The 18,653-nt window shown below is 52.3% G+C and overlaps 3 protein-coding genes across 3 annotated transcripts; 1 reads left to right on the forward strand and 2 right to left on the reverse strand.

Annotated features, from left to right (window-relative positions):
- Positions 1 to 3,008: 3,008 nt before the first annotated feature.
- MAA_03705 (serine/threonine-protein kinase hal4) lies at positions 3,009 to 5,942 on the forward strand (the record flags this gene model as incomplete). Its single annotated transcript, XM_007821703.1, has 2 exons — positions 3,009 to 3,111; positions 3,694 to 5,942. The coding sequence occupies 2 exons, from the start codon at positions 3,009 to 3,011 to the stop codon at positions 5,940 to 5,942; spliced, it is 2,352 nt and encodes a 783-aa protein (XP_007819894.1).
- Positions 5,943 to 10,566: 4,624 nt separating this feature from the next.
- MAA_03704 (IMP-specific 5'-nucleotidase 1) lies at positions 10,567 to 12,312 on the reverse strand (the record flags this gene model as incomplete). The annotated part of the gene is made up of 5 exons (XM_007821702.1): positions 10,567 to 11,327; positions 11,433 to 11,783; positions 11,892 to 12,047; positions 12,132 to 12,167; positions 12,288 to 12,312. 5 exons carry the CDS (start codon positions 12,310 to 12,312, stop codon positions 10,567 to 10,569), a joined length of 1,329 nt encoding a protein of 442 aa, XP_007819893.1.
- A 1,105-nt stretch (positions 12,313 to 13,417) lies between these two features.
- MAA_03703 (importin-7) lies at positions 13,418 to 17,503 on the reverse strand (the record flags this gene model as incomplete). Its single annotated transcript, XM_007821701.2, has 9 exons — positions 13,418 to 13,608; positions 13,687 to 13,810; positions 13,883 to 14,061; positions 14,121 to 14,804; positions 14,869 to 16,052; positions 16,123 to 16,307; positions 16,415 to 16,881; positions 16,982 to 17,060; positions 17,414 to 17,503. 9 exons carry the CDS (start codon positions 17,501 to 17,503, stop codon positions 13,418 to 13,420), a joined length of 3,183 nt encoding a protein of 1,060 aa, XP_007819892.2.
- Positions 17,504 to 18,653: the final 1,150 nt, after the last annotated feature.

Here is an 18,653-nt window from a genome sequence, read left to right on the forward strand (position 1 = left end):
CCTGTGGCTCGCGTCGTCACAAAGCCACCACCACCACCCACCAGCGACAAGAACAAAAAAAATCATCGTCGGCGGTATCATGAATTGGGAAACCAGCCGATCCCTTTAGGACGAGGGATCTGATTAACGCCACCACCTCATGCTTGGTGGGCGGATAGGCTTCTGCCAGCGCCACTGTCAATTCGGCTCGTCTCCTTCTGACAGAACTGTTGAGGTGGAACTCTGAACGCAGCCCCTAGTTTTATTTTCGTGTCTGAGGTGTCTGTGGTCTCTGAGCCACGCAGAGCGCCCGAGTGCTGGCGGCAAAAGCTCATAAGTACTACTTCTTATGACAACTGGAGCTGATATTTCAGACAGGCAAGAAGCGACGGGGCGTTATTGGGCAGAACTGTGTTCAGCCAAGAAATTCCACATTGCTCTCACGGGCGCCCTTGTGAGCGAGGAGAAACGTCATAAGCCGTGCCAACTTGGAGGGCTGTACTCCGTAGACTTGCATCTTCTCGTCTTGGACAATAGCGCAAGACATTATGAAGGCACCATGTGAGTACATGATGCGCATCGTTAGTTGGAATTGGCATCCATGTACCACAGAACTCCCTGTTTAGCATAAGTTGTAGCTTTGTCATGTGTCGATAGCAAGGGAATGTGATGGATCATGGACTAGGCCATGACCATGAAAAGCGAACATGTTACGGCGCCAGTCGACACTGATGCTGAACTTGCTGTTCGCCGGACTGGTACGGTTCGATTGATCCAAGAAGAAAGGGAAACCTTTGCCGAAGCAAAAAGGCGATGCGACACAATCGAGCATAAGTGGGTGAATGAAGGACGATCCCGCTGTGCATATTGGTAACAAATGATTGACTGAAGTGTGCCGTACAAGTGCTCAGTGAAGCGCCAGCTCTTTCTTGATGTGGGCGGAGGAGGGGCAAGGGGAGGGAGATCCAGCCCAACTGCTGGGAACTTTCAGAAGCTCTGATGTTGCTATCGACACGCCTCAGGTCTGCAAGGCAAGCAGCGCACTGTACAGCTGCACGGAGTACATGGCCTTGTACCCGGCATCGTACTGTGTACCTGCTTGTCTGTACTCTGTGCTCCGGACAAGGCTCCAGATAGATGCCCGTCACGACTGCACACAATTCTTGGTCAATCTCATCTCGGGCATGCAGTCTGCAATCCAAGCTCGGTGCCCCGTCATGCTCTTCCCCGATGTTATGCCAAATTGAGCAAATTGAGTCCTCTTCAACCCTGTTCGACCCTGTTCGACGACCCTGTTCGACGACCCTGTCAGTGTTCAAGCGCCCCTCGACCCTGCTGTTTGTGCGGCTTCTCGTTGTTGCTCTTTGAAAGCCCAGTCCCAGACTGTTCACTCCCACCCCAAGCAGAATCAGATCGTCAAGTCAAATGGCATTTGAGCAGGACCTACGGGGGTCGTCAGAAGGGGCCTCCAGTGCACTAGAGCCGAGCACTTGAACAGCCAGCTCACATTGACCCGTCATACACCCGCCATACACCCATGCCACCAGACGGTTTGGGACATGGGGACTGGAGATGCGATGGAGACTCTTATTAGACTCCCCAACTTTCTCCATGTGGAACTCTCTCACACACACGCGGCCGACGGATGTTCAGATCAAAAAGTTTGGGGGGGCGGCACCAGACCAGCGGTTTCTTGGGCATATCTTTGGTGTGTCGAAACGCTCCAGCTGGGATGCGCTTGAACTATTAATGCCTCTGCCCTCCCTCCCCCCGTCCTATATTGCCCTATTCGAGCTTCTCTTTTTCCTCACCTAGAAGAGACCTTTCTCCACGCTTCAACTCCTTCGAGTCTCCTCATTGCCTCTTTTATAAATTTGTTTCCTCATTTGCCGTCCTCCTCGTGCCTTGCTGGCAACTGGCGAATGCCTTCGCTCAAGCTCCCTGGCTCGGCCCCGGTGTGTATTTCATGCTGAGCTTTGAGCCTTGAGCCGCGAAGGGAGGGTCCGCTTGTTGGCTCTGGCCATCATCTCAGTCTGTTAGCCCGTGCCAGCAACCATCCGCCACGTTCTTAACACGACGTCTCCAACTCTACTTACCCCGGACCAGAGAACCCTACGAGTTTCTCGTTCCCCAGCTTGCCCGCGATTCAACCTCGACGACGGAGTACAGCTCCAAGCACAGCAGGGACGAGCACATCCAGCATACTGGCGGCAAAATCTAAAACCTTGAATCGTTTCTTTCCCTGAAATTCAACCACGATACTCGCGCGCCCTGTGGATATTTCGGCAACCCTCAGCAGTCCAGTACAGTCAAAGTCCAACAAGCTTGCACGCTTCACAGCTAGCCGCAAACCTCTTGGCCCTAGCAACACCACCATCTACAGCGATCCTGCAAGACACGATAGCACCGGCGACTCCGCGTCCTGATTTGGTGCCCGCGCTGGCTGTCTAGTGGTGGAAGGGCTTGCAGCCATTACGTCGTACACCTCCACCCCCACCCTCCGTGGTTCCCCAGGGCTGCTCCAGTCGAGCATTCGGTGTCCAAGACGTCGTGGGCATCTGTTCATGGTGCCTGGTCACACTGGTGTCGTCCTGCTGGGTTGGTTCCATCCGGTTTCTGGTAGCTAGCTTGGGCGCCTCGTTTCCAGCCGAGTGGCGAGCCAGCGTTTTTGGCTGCAGCGCATCGCATCGCCGCGCAGGTCCTGGAGAACACAACGGTCCGCGGCCAGCTCACCTACAGCACTGCAACACTGCAACCTGGAACCCAGTACTCGGTACGGACGAGCGCGGACGCATTCCTGTGGTGCAGCAGTGTGTCTGACCCTTTGCTCAAGTACTTGGGCGTCTTGGCCAGTACCGAGTACAGCATTGCCAAGTCGCAGAGAAGGGGGGTCGGTCACCTTGGCGCCTTCCATGGCAGCTTCCACTGCAACTTCGATTCTTACTAAGCAACCCTCTGGCCCTTGGCCGTCACCACTGTCACCACTGTCGCACCAGACCGCACAAACCACACGAACCACACGAACTACCATGGCGCTCTCACTGGGTCAGGTTCATCCGTGGACCACCTCGAATACACTGGGTCCGGCTGAAGACCAGCCAATGTCGTCTTCGGCTAAGGAGACGGGTGAGGGTGAGTGCTTTTTTCCTTTTGCTCTGCTCCGTCATCTTTCATGTTTTCCTGTTCTTTTGTCCGTTCCGCAAAACCTTATCCACCAGCACTCAACCGCCCCTCGTGCGCCTCGTGCCTCTTTGTCCCCGAACCCCCGACTCTCAACCCCCGACCCCCGACCACCTGTCGACGGTCCATCTTGAACATCAACCATCGCCTATCGACCATCCAAGGTCGCTGCCAGACCAAGCGCTCTTGGCCCTTGGCCCTCTGGGGTTTTGCTGGGCTTGCCATTACCGAGCTTCCTGGTTCATTGGTTGGTCCGTTGGCTGGTTGGTTGGTTGCATCCATTTCCATTTTCCTTCAATGACCGCCGGATGGAGCCTTGCCTCGTGTCGCCCGGCCTCAACTCCCCCTTTCCTCTAGGGCCGTGTGCGGCAGTGACGTGATTGTCTACGGCTCCATCAGCGAGAATCCACACCTGACTTGGGGCCCTTGCACATTGCACTAGTAATATCAATTTTAATCCTCGCCGTCAGCTCCACGTCCATTCATCAAATTATTGTTAGCCCTGCTGACTTTTTCCTGCTACCCACAATACAGCGCGAGCCTCGCTGCCGGCACACCCAAAGCGCCCTGCACCGTTGCCTCCCTCCAGTGTCTCAGCCAAGCAATCCGAGGCGCCGACGCCGACGCCGACTGCCACGGACAGTTCCACAACTACTTCCGCCACATCGGATTCTCTCTCTGTTCCTTATTACTCAAGCAGCTATTCTTCCTCACCTCGCCAATTCCCCTCAGACATCACTGATCCTATTCTCGAGGAAGGCGACGTTGGATCTGGCACAGACTCGCCCATCGAGCCGGTCACTCCTGTGAGCGGAGGCCGCCTCTCCCAAGATTTCACTACTCTGCGCCAAAGCCACTACAGCCATTACAGCGATTACCAAGCACTGCAAAGAGCGCAGACGGCACAGAATCCTCCAACCTCGGTCCCGAAGAAGGCTCCTTTACTAATTTCGCAATCATCTGCGCCGCCGGCTGCTCTGGTCAGCTCCGATCCGTCTTCCACACCAAGAGCCGCTGAATCAGAAACATCGCCGCAAGCGCCCCTCCAACAACGTACCACCCGTGGCTCTACCAAGAGTCTTAAACGCACCATGTCTCGGCTCTTCAAGCGCTCCAACTCTTCCTTGGAGAAGGAGAGGGAATTTGTCATTGTCGGCACTCCTGCGCCAATCTCCGAGTCTGCACCACAGTCAACTAGCTACCTCAATGGAAATGCCGCACCAAGCAGCCGGTATCTGAATGGCAACAAGTCATCCACAACCACTCAGTCAATTTCGCCGCCGTCCCCAGGCTCACCTCTGGAAATGGCGCCTTCACATCGCTCGGCCATTGACACCAACGGTACGCTCCCCAACGCTGTCGACTTCCAGAAGAAGAACCGAGCAACAACAGGTCTAACCCTCCGTGGCCGGGCGGTGAATTTCGTTGGCGCTACAATGGGCCGTGGAAACCGCCCCACCAAGGGCCCTCGGAGAGCGAGCAGTTTCGACATGAGCAATAGACCTCCCGTGCCTGCTTTGCCGAAGCCCATTGATGAAGAAAAGACGTACCCCCCCGAACGGCTCCCATGGCCACTGCCCCCTGACGCCGGTACTGGCGCAAAGGCACGTCGCATGAGTTTAAGCCTCCCTGACGATTTTACCGTGGATGTTGCTGAGCTACTCTCCGAGTTTGAGTATCAGCACAAGTTGTTGGGTCGGCACGGGAAGCATTTGGGCAAGGGCGCCGCCTCCAAGGTTACTCTCATGGTCCGCAAGGGGTGTCCGGGTGAACTGTACGCAGTCAAAGAATTTCGAGGCAAGTCAAATCGTGAAAGCCAAGGAGACTACGAGAAGAAGATCAAATCCGAGTTTAGCATTGGCAAGAGTCTTCACCATCCAAACATTGTTGAAACCGTTCGGCTATGTACCGACCATGGACGCTGGAATCATGTCATGGAGTATTGCGCAGAAGGAGACCTTTTCGGTCTTGTACAAAAGGGATTTTTCAAAGGCGAGGACAAGAAGAAGGATCGCCTGTGTCTGTTCAAGCAGTTGATTCAGGGTGTCAACTACCTTCACGCCAACGGCATCGCGCACCGGGACATCAAGCTCGAGAACCTCCTCCTCACCAAGGACAGCAAGTTAAAGATCACCGACTTTGGTGTTTCCGAAGTGTTCAGCGGAACCCACCCCGGTCTGAGAGAAGCCGGTGGCCAGTGTGGTCAGAATATGGGAGATGTTCGCCTCTGCTCTCCTGGAATTTGTGGCAGTGAGCCGTATATTGCACCGGAAGTTTTGGAAAAGAAATACAGCTACGACCCGCGGGCTCTGGATGTATGGGGCTCGGCTATTGTCATGATTTACCTTACCTTTGGCGGGGCCATCTGGTCTCGCGCTCAACTCGGCAACTTGCACTACGACAAATTGGTTAAGGGCTGGAATAGATGGTACGAGAAGCACCCCGAGTGCGATGCTTGCATTACAGACACGGACTACCCCAACTGCTACGCTCTAGACGTTGGTGTCAATCCCCCGGCACTGCGACGCATTCTCCTGCAAATGCTCAACCCCGACCCTGCCAAGCGCATTCCCATCAACGAGGTGGTCAACAACCGCTGGATGAAGAATGTTGAATGCTGCCAACTGGAGTCGTACGACGACCCCGACCAATTTATCGACGCGACCAAGAAGGACTATAGCAGCAAGATATCAGCCAAAAAGATCTTCTGTCACAATCACCTACCGCCAAAAACGAGTGGGTCTCACTCGCTGGGCAAAATGCCTGGCACTGCAGGCTACTAATACTCAGAGTCTCGGGGCGAACAGGCTGGAAATTCCTTCCCATCCGCTGTGTTTCTCATGTTTCACTTATTATTTATTCACTAATCCTTTTATCTTCCGCACCGATGGCTGTTGTGTCGAGTGTATAGAAACATTATTCACAAAGGCGCTTTTGGGAAGGTGGGAAGCACTCTTGACCATGACTGGCGTTGGCAAAGGGCATTTAGCGGCTGCAGAGGAAGCGAGCAATCGTACGAGCCGTGCGTGGCGTTTGGTGTCTGTCGCTTTTTTGGTTTTTTTCTTTCTTCGTGCCTCTTTGACTTGTTCTTTTTCTATTGCGGCCCTTACATGCTGGCCTTACATGGGACAGTGCAGCGTAATTGCTGCTCGTCCTTTTTGCACATCACTTTCAAAGGTACAGGTGTATTGGCTGCCTCTGAACATTGGCGCAACTCAGCGTATATACTGCATGGTTTTATGGCTTCGACTGGCCAGCCTTTTTCTTTTGTCTTTTTTTTCTTTTTCTTTTGCTACTCGTATCCTTAGGTCTTGTCATTTATTATTACTGGTATTGTTCATCTGGTTACCTAGGAAAGGTGGACTTCCTGAACGGTTTGCATGGTGGTTATTTTATTTTCCAATATGACGCATTGGACGAATTTCAAGTATACGAAACAATGACAGGGCGGTATCGCAAGGAGAGACGGAGTAGAGACACGTGGGAAGTGCCCTTGATTGGACGGCCCAAGATACAGAGAAACGAAGAGGGGAAAAAAGAAAGATTTTCGGTTTTCAAGTGCTAGTCGTTGCAGCCCGACTAGAGAAGCAGTCTTTGTCAAACATGATAGATTGCAATGAAACGATACGTGACGCTTGAGGAAATTGGTTCTATCGTAGATGTCGCCCGTGAATGGCAACCGTGGAGACACTCTGGCAGCGGCTGACCGTCGCACATTGTCTGCTACCGTCCCTCTGGGCCTGATATTTTCCTTTCTGATTCTGTCTCAGGTTGCTGCCGAGACACCACGTTGGACGTTGGCTCTGTCAATGACTGTAGCCATGCAACTTGGTGCGTTGTGAAGTACATTGTATAGACAAAATGGCGATGCACATACGAGGGTTTCGGCCAGCCTGCCGGCATTACCATCAAGGCGGTTTCGAAACAACATGCATGGGGCGGACAATTATGCATGCACGGAGTTCTGATTTTCTTGCCGACTTGGCACCACGCCGCATGCTGGCAACGGGAATGTTGACTCTCGCTCGCAATTCATGGTTCTGTGATTTTCAATTTCCTGAATCCGCCCCCCCAAAAAGAGAGCGGCTCCTGGCACCAAGTTTTTGCAGGGCAAAGTGTCAACTTGGCTTGCAATCGGCCTACGTTACGCCAATGGCGAACGTGGCAGGCAGGCAGACTGCCAGCCTTGCTTTGGAAAACGGGGCTGAGTGACAGTACGGGAAGGTTGCGGCAAATCAAGTCCCCGGTCAATGTCGATGTTACTGAAACAAGACATCTCATGTTGTACAGCAGCGAGGCTTGCAGCGGAACAAGGCCACGGGGGGGGGGGGGGGGGGGGGGAGACAGACGCCACGGTGGGGGCCATGTCCAGCGAATGGGCCGGGCGGTCTAGTGATGCACGACTCGAGCGGCTGACGGGCTTCGATGGTCATTGTATGTACTAGTGAACGAATGACGGTTATGGCGTAACTAACGGATTTGATTTTGGCCGGCATGTAAGTCGACGTGGTGATGGGTTGTTACTGGTCAATGCGAGACGGGACTTTGGGAGTTGATTGATCCTTTGGGAACCGCAGGTCGAGCAACAGGTTTTGTTTGTAGTGCTGGGTACCAAGTACTACCTAGGGTAGCGTACTTAAGTAAGCTTGAAGGGCCGTATAAACGGCAGCTATGCGTAGTTTCTTGCAGGATAATCCGCATGTCGGGCAAGGACGGAGGCAATCACCTGCATGTATGCATGGACACTACATGTATGTAAGTGATGGCACCGATGGGGGCAGTCTCTGAAAGAGGCTGACAGGGGAAGTGATGCAAAGGGCATCGGTATGCCTGTTCAAGTAATCTTGCTTTTTTTTTTTGGAATTTCCCGTCCGCGTGCTCAGATGAAAAAAAAGGCAGACACAATCAATAGGTTCACATTTGCATGTGGGGAGATGTGGGTGGGCGTTTGGATGCTGGAGGTTGGATGGACGGTGGGAGAGGCAGGGACAAGGCCCTTGGCTTTGCAGTCGGCTTTTGGATACTAATGCATGGCGGCAATCGAGGATGCTGATGACTATTTGCAGGGAAGATGAAAGCGAGCCGAGTTGCGGGGTGGATGAGAGGGAAGCAGGCCTGACGGCTGAGCAAGCAAGATGATGGGTGATGAGATTGATGAATGATGAGGATGCTGGTTGGGTTTTGTTGGCCGCTCACATCTCAGATGCTCCTTCCACCGTTTTTTGTTATCTCTTTGCATGGCATCTGCTGGCACCTGTTGGCACTTGCTAGTACTAAGTAATCAGTCGCCCCCCTATGATTCCTGCAACATAGCTCAGCTTGTGATAACATCAAGTCAACACAGAGTCAACTGATGAAAAAGATTCAAGTATAAAAGCGGGACACGGCTAAATCGGCTTCATGGGCTCCCTGTGCCATTTGCATGACAGGGTTTCCCCTCCCTCCTTCCTCAACGGCCGACAATCTAACAGAACAGGGCATGCCTAGGCTCGTTCTATCGACCGTAATGTATCATGCTACCGACTTAATTGGTTCCGACGCCCTCTACTACTCGACTTGGTACAGCCAACGAAGACGTTCAAGTGTGCTCCATCAACCGCCCAACAAACACGGCACCGCTTCGACTAAAGGCGAGGCGAGGCAGCATGAGGTGAGGTGGGTGGGTGGCGGTCCAGGGTCCCACCGGCGATACTTGAAGACGTTTGGACCAAGAGATACTCACCGACTGTTGGGGACCTGAGTATTGCTGAAGCGGCTGAAAGAAAATGGAAGAATAAAAAAAGAACGGCAAGTGAAGGATGGTGGCGCCGCGGCGGGCCTGCTTGCCGGACGGGTTTCGTGCCTGTATATCCGAGACACCTTTTGTCACGAGGCGGTAGCGTGGGCGACGGGGCGAGCGATGATACATGCATATCGAAATAATGCGCTTGAAAGAACCTGCGTGCAAAAAGGAGAGGCATGCTTGACTAACTCTCTGTAGTGGTGTCAGAGCTGGCGGCCGCGGATCGAGTTTAGCCCGCAAAACACTGTGTGAAAATCATGACGAGCTTGACACGAAAGAAGACTAAAGCATAAACAATCAATTTCCTTTTTGCCCAGAGGCACAAAGTACGTACACGACACATACAAACCCGGCAATGCGGCACTCCAAGTATCACGTTGCCAACAAAGGCGCTCTGAACACTTGGTGAGCCAACATACGCATCGTCAAGAGGCAGCAAGAGTACACTTACACAAGAACGGCTCTCTCGCCCACCTCGTACTACGTGGTGTTGAGCCCCAGCCTGGCAGCGTGCCAAGAAGGTGCCTGGGAATAAGACGCTCATAGCGAAACGGGGACATGCGGCCATATTCTCCGCCTGTGTTCCCATACATAATCTAGACGCCGTACAGAGTAACCAAGAAGAATGCAAAAAAAAAGGAGCAACAGCCACAAAAAGATGGTCCGCCGTAGCCGCCGCCGAATGGGCTCCGAATGCGCTGTTCAATATACATAGCACGAAGCACCTTTCGCCGTCGGACGCATTGTCCTGTTTTCCCTCTCGCGTTGCAGCGACACCAAGCCACCGAGCTAGGTTTCGGTTTAAGACGACGCTTGTGGACGACGGCTGCGAATGCCATCCCTCTCTGTAAGCCCTCTTCTTGCCTCATCTTTTTCCATCTTTCCTCCGGGTCATGCGCACTTGCGTTGTCCCTCATGCATGCATGCCCCTTCTGTTGATCTGATGAGCTGGAACCCGGATACCGGCAACAAATGGGGGCCGCAAGCAATTTGTCAATGCTGTCGCGTAGCCAGTACTCGAGTACTTGGCCTGAGGACGTGGACATGTACCTTTTCATCCTGTTGATATGCAGCGAAACGAGGGACGCTGACCCCCGTACTGTGTTGCAATCCTGCAGTCCACGTGGAGTGGGTGTGTGAAATGAAAAAAGAGGCGTGTGAGGCTTGCAACCAAGCATTGCGCCCATGATTCCAGAATGCTTGAATCCAAGTGAACATTACTCGACTAGTACTGGACTCTACTGTGATGTTATCAAGTGTTTATTTGATTTCCTTGCTGTTAGAAGCCTATTCGAAACGGAGAATCTTGATATGATCAAAACCCGAATTCGACGTCTTGCTCGTATACATGTATCCGATCAGTGTGATCCGTCAAAGTACACCAAGGTATATATAAAAGGGGAAACAGGAAAGGGAAAAAAAAAAGGAAAGGATGATAGAAATAATAAACAGCCAGTTAGCAACTACACGCGGGCGATATCATCATGTTGAAATAACTCCATCCATAACCCAATTGCGCGCACATACGCACGCGCGCGCGCGCCTTCAAATGCTGTATACGCAATAAAGAGGTACAACGACATGCCTACAGAACCGAATGGGAATGCAAAAAAAGACAAACAACCTCATGACAACTTCTTCTGCATCAGGTCGGCCAGCTCGTCCAAGAGTTCGACCGTCTCGGCCGGGCTGGCAATCCAAGCCGTTGTGCCCACGCTTCGCGCTTTAAAGTCGTTGGATCCGGCGCTCAGAAACTGATCTCCGACATGGAGGGTATTCTCGCCCCTGATGGCTACGCCCTGCCGGCCAAACCACTGCTGGCAAACAGTGACGCCCCAGCTCTTGTCGCCAATGTCGACAAAGACGTCTCGACCGCCGTTGAAGGCACAGAATGGGACGCCCTTGCGCCCCGTGGCAGGCGACGACGACCGCCCAGCAGCCTGCGTCTGCGAGCCAAGGTGGCTAAGTTCCAGGATTCGCTGCACCACAAGAACCGTCTCCTCGAGGCTTTCGCGTGCGATGCGGATGTGAGGCTCCGACGGGATGATGCCGACCGCACGGTCCTTGCGTACAATGGTCGCTGGAAGATTCATTGTGCGGACACAGTCCTTGAGCGCGGATTCCGCCACGTCCAGAAGAGCGGCGATGTCGGCTTCGGACCAGGCTGCCATCTCGGGAGTGAGCCACTGCGGTCGAGGGACGGGTGCTAAGCGGTGAGGCGAAGATGGCTCGTATGTGAAGAGGTAGTTGGCTTCGCCACCCATGATGACAACACTTCGCTTCTGAGTTTCGTCCAAGTCGGGGGAGGCGGCGATGGCATCCAATAGCCCATGGAGACGGTCGTAGTATCGATCAGCCGTCGTGTATCCTGCAGCCGTCACAATACCTATCTTTATGTTTTTGCGTAAAAGATCTACCCGCGATCCACCAAATCATGTGAGTCGTCTTTCCTTATACATCTTCACAAACAAAACAAAATGCAGTCGCTCACCGAGAAGTCGCGGGATGATGGGGCTCGTGGGCTCCAGACTCTCTCCATCATCGTACAGCGTCACATCACCATCGAAGGTAGCAAGCTGCAGCGCACCACCAGTCACAGCCATGACCTGTGCTGAGTTGAGCACCAAGCGCACGTCGTTGAAAGACGGGGCTACATATCGTCTAGACGAAATGTATCGTTTTCTGTCTTGATACTTGAAGGCAGCTTCCAAAGGCAGCCTGGTGAAGAATGGGCCGGCTGTGGGGACCAGCATGCCTAGTTTTGATGGCAAGGGGGCTATGAGACTTGCTACGGCGCCTTCTAACCCTTGCGATTGGGTTTGATTATGTCTTTGACGAGATACTAGATGAAGCCATGTTAGCATTTACACTGTCGTCACTTCACAGGGCACAACATGTGTTTATTTTTTTTTTTTGGGGTTGCAGCTCAGAGATGAAATCAGAGACGTACTATGATCATCAATCATCATCTCGACATCACGCATAATTTCTGCATACCGCCGATGAGCCTCCTCTGCCATCTTGGTGACGCTGGCATCGTCACCAGGCACCCCCGTGGGCTGGGAGTAAAGCACAAACGGCACTGCGAGAAGACCCTTGACCCATTCTGTGTCCAGGTGTCAGCGTCATGTATTCGAGTCAAGATTGATATGGGAGCAGCCCGCAACATGTGCAGCGCGAATAGACTAACCTATGAACTGATCTCGCCGATGGGTCTTGAGAGCATCTACACAGCACGGCGCAGTCAGCACGAGTACATTGGTTGAGTCTCCAACGTCTCAGACGCCGCGAATTCTATTTCCGTGATATGTCAAATCATCACAGTTGGCGAACAATGCAAACTTACACTCGACGCGATATCTAGTCGTCATGTTGTAAATGAGGCCGCCTCCAGACGCAAACCAGACTGAGGAGCAGGCAATCTCCAAGTTTTGTCCAGGCTAGCATATATTGGTACAGGAGTAGCTTAGCTGCTGCACAAGCTAAACTTCAAATGAAATCTCGGTGACCGCCCAGACCAAGTGGACGCAGCGTTGGGGAAACAGGTCAAGGTTGAAAAAGGGAGTGAAACGGAATGAGTCGTCCGGTATCTGGAGTTTTGCTAGCTTCGGTAGCCGGGATGATCGAAGTTGGTCGAGGGAGGTCAAGATAATCGCGGGGAACACACATGGTGAGAGGAGACGTCAGTCCTCATGGTGGGGCAGGCTAGCGGCACTCGCCGGTCCATGGCCTCAAACTTACATATGTACATACATATGCATGGCATTTCGGTCAGGTCCGATTCAACATTCCCAGGACCAGGAACGAATCATCCATCCATCCTTGTGTACCAACAGCAAATACTTTTTCAACTCCCCCCCCTCTCTCTTTTCCTTTATTTTTTTTAAGTATTGCTGTATTTCGCTATTAATAATGCTCTTCTAACAATTGTCTCCTACAATGTCCATAGTCCAATGTCACCACAATTGGGCGGGATTGCTCATGACTAACCAGAGTTGATCATGCTCCAACATGTCTCCCATCAGTCAAACGCCCTCCAGCCCACTTTGCTCGACAGTTGTGTCTCTATACTATTGACCAAAAACACCCCTCCCACCATTACGGCGGCACCGCAGTATAACCTCTTTGGCCACATGAGAAAAGAGATTGCTACCCGGGCACTCGAAGCAGCCTATGTAAAGGAGTGCAGTGGTATCGTTGACATGCTCCAAGTAGCCCAATCGCGTCTTCCATTGCCCATTGTCGTCCAGATTCTTGGCCCTGCCTCCCCTCCCTTGTCAGTGGTACAACACCTACTGTAGGTACATCACTATTCTCGCTCAAGTGCCGGCCCGCAAAGACAATACCCCATCGAAAAATGCTTTTCATATCCTTTTCAAACTCCGGTCTCCTCTTACAAGTGTAAGACGCGGCGGTGTAGCAGTCACACAGCCCGACGCGGCACCGTGCAATTCAGATATCCTCAACTTCGTTCTTTTAACTCGCCGTAGCGCCACCAACAGCTTGTGCCTGCTGCTGAGCCAACAACTGTTCCTGCTGGGCTTGTTGCGCCTGCTGCGCCGCCACCTCGTCAGCCTTCACCATAATCGTCTGAAGCAGGTTTTGTTCCTCGGCTGAAAGATGACTAGCAAGGCTGCTGTAGAACTGAGGCTGTTCTTGTTGCATTTCTGCGAAACCAACATATTAGCGACCCATGGTCAATGATTCAAAAGCTCGCCCGAGTTCAGGCTCAGGATGACACATACTTAGAAGAGTGGCCTTGAACAACTGGTAAGGTTCGACCTTGTCCAGAGGAGAGTCGAGTAGAACACTGTCCTCACCCAGCTCATCGTCGTCGACATCCTCAATCGCGCGACTATACTTCTGGGCCTGTAGAAATGGTATTAGCTTGCAAACTTTCAAAAGCATCAATACGTGCGAGCCTGTTGGGGTGCCACAAACCTCATCATTCAAGAACTCTAGGTACGCCTTGCTCTCGTCCTTAGATTCCACAGGTTCTTCCTCGTTGTTCTCCTCGCCTTCACCATTCCAGTCGGCCTCGTTGTCGTCCCATTCATCTTCTTCGCCGTAGTCGTAGGTTGTCTCGAGATGGAAATCATCGCGCAAAGCTTCTTCACGGTCTATCACAGCGTCAGTCAGGGACCTGGTGACGCGAGTAATCTCAACAGACATCACTTACTCTTCATAGCATTGGGCAAAGTTCGGAATAGCTCTGTAATCCCTTGGAGCAAGCGTGGCCAACCAACAGACACGCTTGCCGGAACCTGCTCATGACTGACTCCCAAGAGAGCAGAGATTGCGACAATGCAGAGCTTCTTGTCATGTACGCGGCTGAACGACGTCATGCTGCCAAACCACAAGCTGAAGAAGCGATTTGTCCAGCTCTTATTTTCGAGCACCTGGAGGGTCAGCAGTGGGTTATAGTGAATAGAATTGATGATCATTTCCATAAGATGAATCTTGTAGCTCTTGATCTTCACTTCCTGGGTTGCCAATATGCCCATGGCCATGTTAATGAAGCCCTCAACACAGCTGTCGATATGGCCTCGGAGGCTAAGCATCATAGCCTCGGCGAGCTTGCAGGCGCAAATTCGTTCAACGCCGCCTTGAACTTGGTCGGTGAACATGTCGGCTACCATTGAATACAGTGCCTGGATATACTCTGGTTTTTGGATTAACTGGGGTGTGCCGTACTGGACAAAATTGTCCAATGCGGGAAGCATATCTTCCAAGTAGTATTCGGCACCAGCCTTGAATGTGGTGTGAATGAGCTCGAAAGCTTGCCACATGTTGGGTGAAATGCCCTTGGCAGCAAATGTGCAGCTATCAATGATTTCAAAAACTTCGTTGTACAGATCTAGAGCTGTCTGTGAGCAACAACTTACCAAGACGAGAGAGCCATGGTCGAAGGGTTCCGATTGACTTACCATAAAGCTTATTCTCCAGAGTGACTTTGATCACAGGCATAAGGACGGCCTCAATATGAAGAAGAACATCAGGGGTACTTTCCAGAGTGAGGATTAAGGTGCCAATTGTTTGCAAAACACCCAGAGCGGTAATGCTCTTATCGTCATAGTCTGCATACAACTCGCCATCTTCACCGGCCTTGCTCTCCTTTTCGAGAAGCTCACGGACAATGCGAAGGTAGGTGTCGCGGAGTTGTTCGCACAGCGCAACGGCAAAGGGGGTGAGTTCAGTGGCAAAAATCTCAACGAAATCCTCCATGACGTTTGCCAGCGCATCAATGTCCACTTCGTTGGCTAGCTTGAGAAGCTGCTGCATAATGGTAGGAATACTTTGTTGCATGCTGGAGCGGATGACATCGTGTCTGATGAGAGGCTGCAGCGCCAAGGCAGCAGTGACACGAACAGGGAGGGCAGGATCCGCCATACAATCCAAGATGTGTCGATATATCGTCAACAGGTTATTCTGATCCTGGAAGTTGAGCTGCTCAAATTTCTCGATGGTGTCGCACGCTCGAGCACGGAGATAGCCCTGGCTGCTTGTAAAATCAGGGAACACGTATCGGACGAGAAAATACTCAACCTGGTCAGCAATGGGGCTCTTTTTGCTCAGGATAACGGGCGCAAGGGTAGCAATCATGCGCAAGGCTCCCTCCTTGGCGATGTGGTTCTTCTTGTCGTCAGGTGCTTGCTCGTACTCATTGACAACGGCGTTGACGAATTTGAGGATTTCAAATGTTTCCTTCCGGCGGTTTTTGGTCAAGTTGACGAGGAAGTTGGTGGCGGCCACGTCGGGAGCAGAGGCCTCCTCGAAGTAGTTGAGCTTGCGGTGCAAGTATTCCTCGGGTTCCTCGTCGAACTGTTCGGCATCTTCATCGGAGAGACACATGACAGGGAAGATGAAGTGCGTCACAAGGTTGGTAAGATGGGCTTTGAGATGAGTCCACATTTCCTTCGGGCGGACAGATTCGTCCAGGAATACGATAACGTATGAAAGGCAAGGTCGGCTGAGCCAAGATGTCTTGGCCACCCATTTCTCGATTTCCTGGAGGTAGTGCTTCAAAATTTCGGGGGCAATAGTGTTAATGAAGTTCTTGGCAAATTGTGCGGCCTCATCGCCCTTTCCGGGGCTAGCAGGGTTTCCATGTCTAGCTAAGTCAGCTTATACTCAACTTCACAACAACTTCTCAACCATGTGTACAGATATTTCGAACGAACCTGATAAACAATCTATTGAGATTAAAGAAGGCCCACTTCTTCGCCTTCCACCAGTGATGCTTTTCACGATCAAAGGAATCACCTTGCATGGCATTGGCAGGTGCAGCCTTAGATACGGTCTGCAGGAACACGGTACACCATGCAATATTGACCTGCTGTTGTCGCAAGTGGTTGGAGAGCTCGAGCTGTGTATCAAGCACGAGACGATTAGTTGAATAACGTCTCAATAATCAAAATATTAAGAACAAGAATAGCTTCCCATGTTTGCTCTTTGGGGAAGGGTTCAACTTACCCATGTGGCATGCTTGTAGGACTTGAGAGCCAGGTGAAGCATCTCGCCGGCTTCATCACTTTCCTGATTCACCAGCTCATTGCAAATAGCAAGCAAGCGTGGGAAGCTGTTCTCAACAATCGTATCGAATTGTGCTCGGTCATGTGTGTCATTTGACTTGTATCTGAAAGCACGGCAAATAGCAAGTAGACACTGAAGGCCGGCAAGGACGGAACTAGGGGTATTCGTGTTTAATAGCTCGGTAGTGAAGTCCATAAATCGCGGCCATCTGCTGGGAAAGTCGCATTGCAGAATGCGTTGGAGAACGGGAATGAGCTGCTGGCGCACAGCGCCCTCGGAGGCGGCCAGGAGCGGAACCAAGCGGTCTCGAACGCGAGCCTTCTCATCTTCGGGTATTATGTATTCAGTAGAATACTGTTCACTCTGATACCAGGCACGATTGACGCGATGTTTGATATAAATGACGGCTAGATTAAAAAAAAAAAGCAAAAGGGAGGTTTGGTCAGCGTACGAGCTCGACAACATCTTAAACGACAGGCGGAGGCGAGACGGCGGAGGGAGACATACTTGACAGGCGCACGCTTGCATCCTGTTCAGCTTGTAAAATATCGAACAAGGCATCGACAAAGCCTGCTTGCTCTTCAATCTATTCCAAGTCGAGGAAATGAGTCAGTATAGATATTCAAAATAACTAGTTGAAATGTAATGGTCGCCCTGGCAGTCGGCTTTTTTTTTGGTGGTTGCAGAAGTGGTAAATATCTGCTTGAGAGGGACGCAAAACCAAAACCACCACCCTTTCTCCCGGGTTTCAGCCCGCCAAAAGTCCATGTTTGGCAGGCACATTATGTATGAATAGACGATGGCTACGGTAGAAGCTCATGATGTGCAGAAAAATAAAAGCAAGGGGCAGAAAACTAGTGAATGGCTGCTGGCAGCGAAACACTCGACTCTCCCGTGCTCTTTGGTGGCGCGGGCAGGACAAGGTAATGCTTCACATACCTGTTTCAACTGCAGCTCGGCCCGTCGTCTGTTGTCGGCATCGGTCGACAAGCTGCCCAAGAGCAGGTCCCGGAGCGCGGCGGTATCCATATTGAGGCTCGAGGGCGGCAGTATTGGGCGAGGTCAAGTTCGGGGTCGAGACGAGTTGAAAGTGTCGGCGAGGAAGTTCTCGTGTCGTGGGATAAGATTTGTGGTCGGTCAAGAGGGCGGAGGACGATGGCGGGGCATCCACCGCTATCGCGGGCGTGGGCGTGGGCAGGAGTGTGGGCGTGCGGGCAACAATCAGTTGACAGAAAGGAATAAAGATGGCCAGGCACTTGAGACCCGGGAACGAATCGCTGACAGACAGACCAGACACGCTGGCTGGTCTGTTTTATGTAAAGATGCAAGTGTTTGGTATGATGAATAAGAAGCGCACGCACAAGGCGGCTAACAAGGCGCAACCAAAGCGAGCTCTAGGGAACGCTGGGCCACGGGCAGTGGGAAGAGATGAAAATGCAAGTGCAAGGGGGGGGGATAATGGAGGCTACTATCTACAGAGTAGAGATGCGGGATGATTCAGAGGGCACAAGCAGACATCCAGTGCTCCAGGGCAGCACGGCGCTAACTTTGGAAGGAACATTGAAGACCTTACTTTAGGCGCTGGGTACTCTGTACCGGGCTGTAGACATGGAGGCAAACACGACGGGAAGGAACAGACATGAAGTGCCAAGTTACTTCCTAGTACCTGGGTACCTGCACATGTGCACATGTGGGCGGTTGCTAGAAGTTTTGGGGAGTACCAAGGTGCAGGGCTCAAGTGCCATTGGTCTCCGTGCTGGCTGGTGGCAGGCATACGAAAAAATCTCAAGTGCGCAACTGTCAATTGGTCGGACGAACTAGACATTCAATGTTCATCAATGTCAAGGTCCCGCATGGGAGGTCTAGGGCTCGAGTGCCTCCCGGAGTGGTCTAGAGGGGTCGTTGGGTGGCTCCAGATGGCTCCGGTTGGCCCACTTCCACCGACAACCTGCAGTAAAGAGCTGCCTGGCCGGCACTGGGGACTGGTAGTTAGCGGCCAGCGACCTTTAATGCTCCCTCGTTCCAGCAGTTCAAGGTTTGTTGGCCGCGTCTGGGTGCGCGCCCAGCATTACATAAAGTACCCAGGAGCCCAGTAGCCCAGGTGCCAGCTTGAGCGGTGGCTCTGGTGGTGCGTGTGGCTCTGGCTTCAACATTCAATCGACTGTTCTCGTACACATGA

The sequence above is a fragment of the Metarhizium robertsii genome (genome assembly GCF_000187425.2).
Source record: "Metarhizium robertsii ARSEF 23 chromosome Unknown MAA_Scf_3, whole genome shotgun sequence".
NCBI lineage: Eukaryota > Fungi > Ascomycota > Sordariomycetes > Hypocreales > Clavicipitaceae > Metarhizium > Metarhizium robertsii.